At 41.1% G+C, this 10,074-nt stretch overlaps 1 protein-coding gene across 1 annotated transcript in view; it reads left to right on the forward strand.

The window, feature by feature from the left end:
* Positions 1 to 9,994, forward strand: part of PGM1 (phosphoglucomutase 1) — a 28,696-nt gene extending 18,702 nt beyond the window's left edge. Inside the window, exons 3-11 of the mRNA XM_083448108.1 lie at positions 639 to 785; positions 1,500 to 1,625; positions 2,227 to 2,417; positions 3,391 to 3,545; positions 5,162 to 5,277; positions 6,391 to 6,526; positions 6,957 to 7,140; positions 8,484 to 8,618; positions 9,290 to 9,994. Coding sequence (XP_083304234.1) covers positions 639 to 785; positions 1,500 to 1,625; positions 2,227 to 2,417; positions 3,391 to 3,545; positions 5,162 to 5,277; positions 6,391 to 6,526; positions 6,957 to 7,140; positions 8,484 to 8,618; positions 9,290 to 9,379 — 1,280 coding nt within the window. The 3' untranslated portion in view covers positions 9,380 to 9,994. The remainder of the gene's footprint in view (positions 1 to 638; positions 786 to 1,499; positions 1,626 to 2,226; positions 2,418 to 3,390; positions 3,546 to 5,161; positions 5,278 to 6,390; positions 6,527 to 6,956; positions 7,141 to 8,483; positions 8,619 to 9,289) is intronic.
* The last annotated feature ends 80 nt before the right edge of the window (positions 9,995 to 10,074 follow it).

Consider the following 10,074-nt stretch of genomic DNA (forward strand, 5'->3'; position numbering starts at 1 on the left):
CAGTGCAATTAGAATGATACACTTAGTTTCAGCAGTGCCACAGCAATGCATGTTCTGAGGCAAGGATAGCCAATGAGGTGCCCTCCAGAGGTTGTTGGACTACAACTCCCATCAGTCCCTGCAAGCATGGATAATAGTTAGGGATGATGGGAGTTGTAATCATTGGTACCACATTGGCTACCCTTGTTTTAAGATAATGCTGCATTTACTACTTTTTTACCCAGACGCGTCTTGCTTGGGTTAAAAAGCAAACAAGGTTTTCCTTAAAGAAAAGCAATGATAATATAACTCCATTTAAGGTGTTGTTTCTTCTATTATCTACACTGCCAATACATACTCATTTCATATGAAGACAGGAGTGACTTGTCCATTTCAATATAAAACTTTCTCTTTGTGTGTGTGTACACACGCACGCACATACATACACACCTTTTGTATCGTAGGACGTTGTAGCTTTCTTTTACCACTGATGTGCTGGGAATTATACAAACAGTTTTGTGTTAATGGTTCTGAGCACATATATTAAATCTACCTCCTTATATCATTATCTCCAGAGGCACACTCTTCTGTCTCTGACTCTGAGATCATATCTGAGCATATCTTTTGTGGTCTGCCATAAAAATCTGTTTTCCCCCTAGGGCCTGCTCCCGAAGGAATTACTGATAAAATTTTCCAAATTAGCAAGACTATTGAAGAGTATGCTATATGTCCAGATCTAAATGTAGACCTCAGTACCATTGGAAAGCAGCAGTTTGACTTGGAGAATAAGTTTAAACCATTTACAGGCAAGTAAAATCAATTTTCTCCTCTTATTAATGAAGGTTCTCATTTGCAATAGCTAGCAATTTAAATATCATAGTATTATTTCAGCTTTGAAAGCCTCAAAAGGAAACATTAATTGGACTGGCTTCAGACATGCTTGACTTACTTCATTTCCTTGCTTAGAGTAGACTTACAAATAATATGACTAAATTCTGGATCCAACCCATATTCTCCTGAATGAGAGGACATGTAATAAGCCCAGGCAACAAAGACATGTATGTTTTTGGTTTTGTAAAACGCTAACTTGTTTGGTTCCATTTTGAACCACCAATTGATCTATCAAAGTTTGCCTCTTACGTCCATATCCCACTTTTACAATTTGGTAATTGTGAAACATTGCCATGGGGCATTGTGCTAGTGGGTTTGTACACAAAAATGTTGGGCAGTTTCGCAAAGGACCAAGTTGTAAATCTCAAACACTATTTTCCATTGGGGTCATATTAGCACATACAAGTTTGGAAAGATGAGGATTGTTTCCTGAAGTTGCACATCTTTTGTACTCTTCTCTCAGAAGTGGCGATGTTCCATATTTGTATACAGTAAGCACATCTCTTGGGCGTTTCCCCTATTACTGTTGCCGAATGATCATCGACGTATCTCCTTGTATTGAATTAGTAGTATCTTTTATATCATCAGGTTCTTCAAATAATTGTGGGTTGTTCTGTTTTATTTTTCAGTTGAAATTGTGGACTCAGTAGAAGCTTATGCTAACATGCTGAGGAATATTTTTGATTTTAGTGCACTGAAAGAACTGCTCTCAGGTCAAAACCATCTAAAGATTCGGATAGATGCTATGCATGGAGGTAAGAAAGATTAAATAAGGACACGTCCACTGAAAAAGTACAAATGTTCTTCTCTAAAACTGCTTGAAGATATATTTCATATTCTGATAAGGGGAGAGGAAGAGAGACTGTTTTTTCCAAGCACCATCACTAGCTTGAGGAAGCCATTTAAAAAAGGCCTTGTGTTACAATACTGTCAAGTTTTCCACCTCCCTCTTCTTTGTTCCATGAGCTTGAGGTGAAGTTCTCCTGAAGAGGGCTGCCACTACCATTAGGCAGAGTGAGACAGGTGTTGAGGGTCACAGAGTGAATGGAGTTGTGTGTCTGCCTTGCACCCTCAGAGTTAGCCTGCTGCTGTCAGGTGCAATGAAAGAAGCTGTTCCAAATGTCTTGGTCCTGTGCTGCTCTTGAACTTCATGTACCCAAACAATTTTGTGCATATTAAATGTTGTTGAAACACTTGTGTGAAGCGTATCAATACCTCTTTAACGTGTATGAGCAGTCAACCATTCCTTAACCACATTCATTTTATAGCAAAATCTTTAAAAGAATACAATAAACTTTTGATTGCCAGTAATTTACATGTGTTTCTGTTTTATCTGTCCATTCATTGCTCAATCAGTTGTCGGCCCGTATGTAAAAAAGATCCTCTGTGAAGAACTTGGAGCAGCAGCAAATTCTGCTGTGAACTGCGTACCCCTAGAGGACTTTGGTGGTCACCATCCTGATCCAAACTTAACCTATGCTGCTGATCTGGTCCAGACCATGAAGACGGGAGAATATGATTTTGGAGCTGCCTTTGATGGAGATGGGGTATGTGGAGCTATTTTCCTCCTGGTTCTCTCAGAGAGAAGAAGACTGTTCCCGACAACATGTGGAACATGAAGAATTGGACTAGACCTATCATTGGCAGAACTTACCGTATTTTTCGCTCTATAAGACGCACCAGACCACAAGACACACCTAGTTTTTGGAGGAGGAAAACAAGAAAAAAAATATTCTGAATCCCAGAAGCCAGTACAGCCTCTTGCTGTCCTGGCCTATGGGATAGCCGTGCACAGCCTCTCCCAGGTAGCGGGATGAAGGCTCCCCCAAGAGCCGCACTCCCTTTAAAGAGCGCGCAGAGCGTGTGTGAGGCTCTTTAAAGGGGGCGCTGAGCAGAGCCTCCTGCCTGCATTTGTTCCATAAGACACACACACTTTTCCCCTTACTTTTTAGGAGGGGAAAAGTGCGTTTTATAGAGCGAAAAATACGGTATATTGAAATCTAGGATGAATTAATTTCTATGTTCTGGAGTTGTAAGGGGAACTTGTTCAGGACTGTATGCTACTTATAGAATAATTATAAGCTAGAGGGTTGTAATTTGTATTTATTTTTTGAGCAAAGCTCTATAGTGGCAATCTTCCTGCATAATATCTGGAGAGCGCCAGGTGAACATGGTGTTAAACTGAGCATAAACATCCCACTCACGTTATGCAAGTAACATCAAAATGCACATTTTAAAAACCACAATATCAAAGTTTATAGAGATGCTCAGTCCTTCCCACAGGACAGCTGGGGGCCTGCAGGTGGGAAGGGACAGTCCAGCTAGGACAGGTTCCGAGGTGCTTTTCACTTGCCACCTTCTCTCTCTTGGAATCCTGGATTGTATTGTCAATGTGTTTTAAACTTGATCTTACTCTCAGAGTTTATGCGGAGTACGCTTTTGATTTTTTCTTCCAGCCATTTGTATCAACGAGGTAACAATCTGTCGCCACTGTTATTATTATTTTACTGTCTTCATTAGGATCGCAACATGATACTTGGAAAACATGGGTTCTTTGTTAATCCCTCAGACTCTGTCGCTGTTATCGCTGCAAATATCTTCAGTATTCCTTACTTTCAGCAGACGGGTGTTCGGGGATTTGCCCGGAGCATGCCAACAAGTGGAGCAATTGACAGGTAGGATTCTACATGTGGAAGGCCTTCTGCTTGATTCATTTGCTTCGGATGGCTCCTCCTTATGGCAGTTGACTATCAAGGATGGTTTATGTAAATTATGGGTGAACCATGACTAGGAATGAATATGTTTTACACTCTCACATTGTATCCTATTAGGGTGGACAGATGCAAAAGAGACGGGGCTCTGACACCTTTAATAGCTGTGTACAAGAGAGAATTTCATTTGATGTGGCTTGATTGATGAACTACTCATGTTGAAAACTCACTCTTCTCCACAACTATGAAATGTCCGGGAGCCACTGCCCACCCTCTTTTCCTGTGTGTGCTTTGGGAATGCTTGTAGGGATTGAATGATGTAATAACAGGAGTGAGGATGATCTGTGTGCAGACAGAACTGGCCGCATGAACTGAAGGTTCCTTTGGAGTCATGGGACTTGAAACCAAATTAATAGATTTATAGCACCCCTAATTCCTCTTTAAGATGGCACTTTCTTAACTCATGCCTGTTCTTTTAAAATAGTGGTTCTTAACTGTTGGCTAAATTTTTATTACAACATCTATTAAATGGATTTGTTTTTTAACAGTTTTTAATTGGTTTTATTGTATGTGTCATTTCAGTGACCAGTCTGTTAGCTGAGGGGGAGGATAAAATTTTTGAACACACAGGAAAGTGTTGGGTTTTTTTAGTGTATTTTTAATTGTTGTTATGCAAGCAGTATTGGCTTGGATTCAAGATACTGGACATGCCTAGTAAGGTTCTATATTATAATATAAACAACCAATCTGCCAGGCAAGCTACTTTTGGGACTCTTCTCCCATTTTAAAAGTGTGTTGGTCATGCAGCATGAGGGGCTTTTGTTTAGGGAAACCAAATCCAAAGAGCCCCTTTCAGCACACAGATCAAGTTGCATTGGACCTTTGGGACCTGGCCTTGCTCTCAAGGCCCCCTTTGTCTAAAATGTTGGAATCTGATGACTTCCAGCTCATCCATTCCTAGCTGATGCTTGAGTAAGGTAAGCATGTTCTTAAAAAGCACAGGAAGCTGTCTTATACGTTGCTCCATCTAGCTCAGTATTGTCTACACCAGGGGTCAGCAACCTAAGGCCCATGGGCCGGAAGCGGCCCGCAGAGGTCGTTTGACCGTCCCACGAGCCGCCCCCAAACCGAGCTGCCCACTCGCATGCTGCGCTAAACCGGCGCAGCGCGGCACAGGGACTCGCTTCCACAGCACCAAAAATCACGTCTCTGCATCCACAGAAAATCTCACCTGCGCAGATGTAGATGCTGAAAATCGCAGGCACACATACTCACGCACGCAATCCAGCCCACGGAGGGATCTCCGCAGGCAATCTGACCCAGGCAAGATAAACCTTTCTGACCTCTGGTCTACACCGACTGGCAGCAGCTCTTTCAAATGGGGGACATTCCCACCCTTACCTAGAGATGCTGGGGACTGAACCTGGAACATGCAAAATAATTCTGCCACTGAGCTATAGCCCAAGGAGCTGACTTCTGAAATGAGCCTTGCACCTCTGGTTTATTAAGTGGAATGCCCAATAACAGCTGTTCTTCTCTATAGTAAAACATTGGTGATTCTCTCTTGACCTCTTTCGCAGGGTGGCCAAAGCAACAAAGATTGCTTTGTATGAAACTCCGACGGGTTGGAAGTTCTTTGGAAATCTGATGGACGCAAGCAAACTGTCCCTGTGCGGAGAAGAGAGTTTTGGTACTGGTAAGTAAACAGCCTCAATATCCAGTTGCTTTATTTCAGTTTTTGTACCCCGCCTTATATATTGTAAACAGAAGACCACAACATACCAAACCGACTACAACAATATAAAAAGCAACATCCAAACAACATAAAAAGTTGTTTAAAACATAAAAATGCTACTATAAAATGTAAATTCGGTTCTGGGGGGGGGGGAATAACAGTTAAGACACCATACAAAATGCATAAACAGTAAATTCCTGTTTACAAATATTTTAACAAAAGGGGGGTTATAAAATACAACGCATACTTTAGTCAAAAGTATCTCAACACTCAAAAAGAGACACTACAAGACAGCTCCGTCGGTAGAGGATGAGGCTCTATGATTCTAAGTATGCACGCTTTATAGCTACCATTCCATCAGACATAGCATGAAGGCTTTAATCCCATATACATTTATGTAAGAGTAAGACACATTCTCCTTGATGTGACTTTTTTCTGAGTAGGTATGCATATCACTGTGCTATAAAGCAGAGAAATCTAGCTTAGAGCCAGCAGGAGCAGAGGTCTGGATTGAACCCTGTGATTTTCTTTTCTTAAACTCTTAGGGTGACATCTAATTGTTGCCGCCCATCAATGGCAGTGGACTTCCACTGGAGCAATAATTTACTCTTCCTCTATTTCTCCCCCGCAGCCTCCATGAAACCTCTTATTTGTTCAGGAGGATTAAGGGTAGAACAGATTGGGGGGGGGGCAAAGAAGAGGAAGTTGTAGAAGGGAAAATTCATTTGCATGCTGCCCTTAATATAATAAGTTTATAAACCAAACCTATTGTTGATTATGTTTTCTGTACAAACCAGTAGATAACAAACATTTTTACCGCAGAGAGGTCTTAGTATGCAAAATACTTGTTTCAGCCCTCTGATTGTAGCACACTTATGTTTCTCAGTTAGTGAAGCATCAATTGTCTACTCTTTATTATGCTTTTAGTGCAGCCATCTACCAACCGCCTGTATTTTGTGCAAGGTGCAAGTTTTGTGAGTTGCAGATTAGACATCGTTTTATTCCACCATGGTTAACCCAAGTTTTTCTCCGGATGTGCTGCTATTCCATTTGTCTGATTTGTGTGTGCTTCAGGGTCTGACCATATCCGTGAAAAAGATGGACTCTGGGCAGTCTTGGCATGGCTGTCAATCATCGCTGTCCGTAAACAGAGTGTGGAAGAGATCCTGAAAGACCACTGGCAAAAATATGGGCGGAACTTCTTCACAAGGTGAGGATTAGCACATTTCACATAAGAATTGTGTCATGGCAGTGCCACACATTTTATATGTGGTTAGCTGGAACAGGCAGAACTCCCATCGCCCCATATTCCATGAAAGGAACTGATATGCAAATTTGGAGAATCAAATTCTGCACCAAACGTTAAAATACTGATCAAACAACCTGTTTGAATGTGGCACTTGGGAAGGGAGACCAAAAGCCACTTTGCAGATTCAGGAGCTGGGGTGGTTGAGTAGGAACCAAAGAAGAGAGCTCTCCTTACTGCCCCTTATTTTTAATCCAGCGCAAGAAGGTTTACTAGGAAAGCACCCAGCACAGACTGTATGAAAAGCTAAACATGAAAAGGCATGTCTGGATGGTGGTGGTTACTGGTCATATTTGCCCCTCTGTCTCATTAAAGTCTCCCTGACTACTTCTAGGTATGACTATGAAGAAGTGGATGCTGATGGTGCCAACAAGATGATGAAGGATCTAGAGACGATGTTCTTTGACCGTTCTTTTGTGGGGAAGAAGTTATCAGCGGGGGACAAATCTTACACTGTGGAGAAAGCTGATAATTTTGAGTACAGTGATCCTGTGGATGGAAGCATCTCAAGGAACCAGGTAGAATAAAGATGGACTTGTAGATTTAAATTCCTAGAAAGATATGCTTTGCCTTATAAATCAATTTATAATGATGCCCTTAGACATGCACACAGCTTACTTGAGAGAGAAAAATTAATTTTGTATTTAGTTCCATTTTGTAATGGTAAGACCATGCCTGGTCACCTGTGGGAAGCATAGAAGCCATATCAGACTTCTCTGTTCTTCCCATGGCTACAAGGAGCTGTTATGCTACACAATAACTTACACAATTTATAGCCTTATAATCACAATTTCTATTGGAAAATGTCATAAGAATGAATGCCTCTTATCTCCTCCATCTCCTGAGGTCCTTTTGACTTGATCTGGAAAAGCAAGAGAACATTTCTTTTGGACTCTTGATCATCTAAATCAGTCTTCCTTAACCTCGGTCCTCCAGATGTTTTTGGCCTACAACTCCCATGATCCCTAGCTAGCAGGACCAGTGGTCAGGGATGATGGGAATTGTAGTCTCAAAACATCGGGAGGGCCAAGGTTTGGGAAGCCTAATCTAAATAGTTGTTGCAGACGGTGCAAAAAGAGTGCCGTATCCTCCTAGTGGTGCAGCAATAAAACTGCTAGCACATTTGCAAAGCTAAGCAGGATCTGGTTTGGTTTTAAATTGGATGGGGGACAGCATATTGAGATTCCTGTAGTGCAGAGGGTTGGACAAGATGACCCTTGGGGACCCTTCCAACTCAACAATAGTATGATTCTAGGATTCAATATGAGCTTCTCTCATATTGAAGGCAAATATACTTCAGAGCTAAAGTGACACAATGCTTGTCTGTTTCAATGAACAATAGTAAAATGGGTTGCTTCTCTAGGAACTATGAAATCATCTGTCCTGCTTGGGTGCAGTTAAGCTCACTTGGAAATAATTTGCCTATCCTGGTTTCACTGGCCTCAGCCTTCACATTAGCCCCTCTAGAAGCTCTTTTTTAAATGTTTCTTTGCTCTTTTCTTGTCCAGTTCTATTTTGTGTGGTGTCTGCCTTCCCTGAGTTTTCCTATAAACATAGCTAAGTAGTTCATTTAGCTGGATAATAATTAACGGACAAAGGAACTACAAGAGATATAACTTCATGGCATGCATAATATTATTTCTTTTATGCATCTTTTTTAGCATGTGTCGCTCTGTTCAGCAAAAAATAAAATTTGGGACTCTTGTCCCCCAAGCAGCAATATATCAAGGATCACCAAAGAGGAGAGTTCACCAGCTGTCGGATGTGGTTTTCTAAACGCATACACACTTTTTTGTATCTCTGCAATCTGAAAGGAGTGGCCTTCCAGGAAAACTGTTGTTGTGTGTTTTTCTCTTGCTAGGGTTTGAGGCTGATCTTTGCTGATGGTTCTCGCATCATCTTCAGACTAAGTGGTACAGGAAGTGCTGGAGCAACTGTGCGACTGTATATTGATAGCTATGAAAAGGATGCACCAAAAATATATGAAGACCCACAGGTAGGCTTCATTGCCACGTGCAGGACCTCATTCTGTTCCATCTGTCCTTGAGACTCCTTTCCTGGAGTGGGAGTGCTTAGATTCTCATTATTAGACTAACTGATACAGATTTTCATAAATGTGCTCAATTTTTTATTTATTTGTAGCGAAGACTGTGGGAGGTGCAAAAAGGAAGCATAGGCTGTCATGGTCAGAAACGTAAGAAATAGGGATGCTAATATATATTAGCATATTTCTGAACAAAGGGGTCATAATGAGGCATACAAAGCACCAAAGCTTATTAAATGTGTAACTATGAGTGCTAGAAAGTTGTCATTCATTTTGTAATGTTAAAACCAATATTGAGTCTGCGCTGCATAGGATGATTATAGCCATGAAGCAGAGGAAGATTTAGGGTGCTGAGTCGAGAAGGTGCCTCAGGGAATACCACAACAATGATGTAGAATAGAAGGTGAGAGGTAGGAAGGCCCCCCCCCCAAATTTTGGCGTTGCATTGCACAGGGTGCCACTGAAATTTGAACTCCCCAAGTCTGCCACTGCATGAAGGTTTCTAGATCTCTAGCTTTATCTATCTTTGCAGTGCTTCTGAATAGGATGAAATAATAAACGTTGCACTGTTTCTAGGATTTTGACTTATTTCTCTAATTTTTGCCTCTTTCCCTTCATTGCAGGTCATGTTGGCTCCCCTCATCTCCATTGCACTGAAACTTTCACAGCTTCATGAGAGAACAGGCCGCACCGGCCCCACAGTCATCACATAAATGTAACACATGAAGCCATTTGGGACAGGCTTCATGGAGTGACTGGCAGCTGTCAATTGGAATTAGCTAGTTTTAATTGCTGTTATCAAGTTTATTCCTAAAAATACTAGCTAGCACTGTATTTAAAAGCCCTATAAAAGGATAGATGTGATATTTTTTAAAAGTTTACACTATGTGTATGCTGATATACATTGTCTTTTTAATGTCACCTGTTACCGTTATCATTCGTGCAATGGACTTACTTAGTATACACTGCCTTTTGGTTTAGCAGGAATTGTAAGATGTGGCTGTACAAAAACAACAATGGGAGTAAACCCTGGAAAAAGATTACTCTTCCTTTCTCAGGAGATCCTCTGCACAAAGGTGGTTTTCTTTGGTTTTATTGGCAATGTGTAGGCTTTCTTTTTAGCTTTGTGCAACAAAATGTACAATCACTGTGAACAGCTGTCTTTCCAATCACCATGGAATGGTCTTGTTTCCAAAAGAAAAACAAGAACCCCAAAGAATCAATTGAACTTTGTCCCATGATCTGCCATACACAGATTGCACTGCCAGCCCTGCACAAAATTCACCATTGATACAAATGTTACAAGAGATTAAAGAAATGAAGCAGTATCACTGTGGAGTGGTTTTATTTATTATGGATTATTTTTATTATCAGCTATCTGAGGTTTATATAGCAATCTTATAGAGTC

The sequence above is a fragment of the Podarcis tiliguerta genome (genome assembly GCF_965153285.1).
Source record: "Podarcis tiliguerta genome assembly, chromosome: 6".
NCBI lineage: Eukaryota > Metazoa > Chordata > Lepidosauria > Squamata > Lacertidae > Podarcis > Podarcis tiliguerta.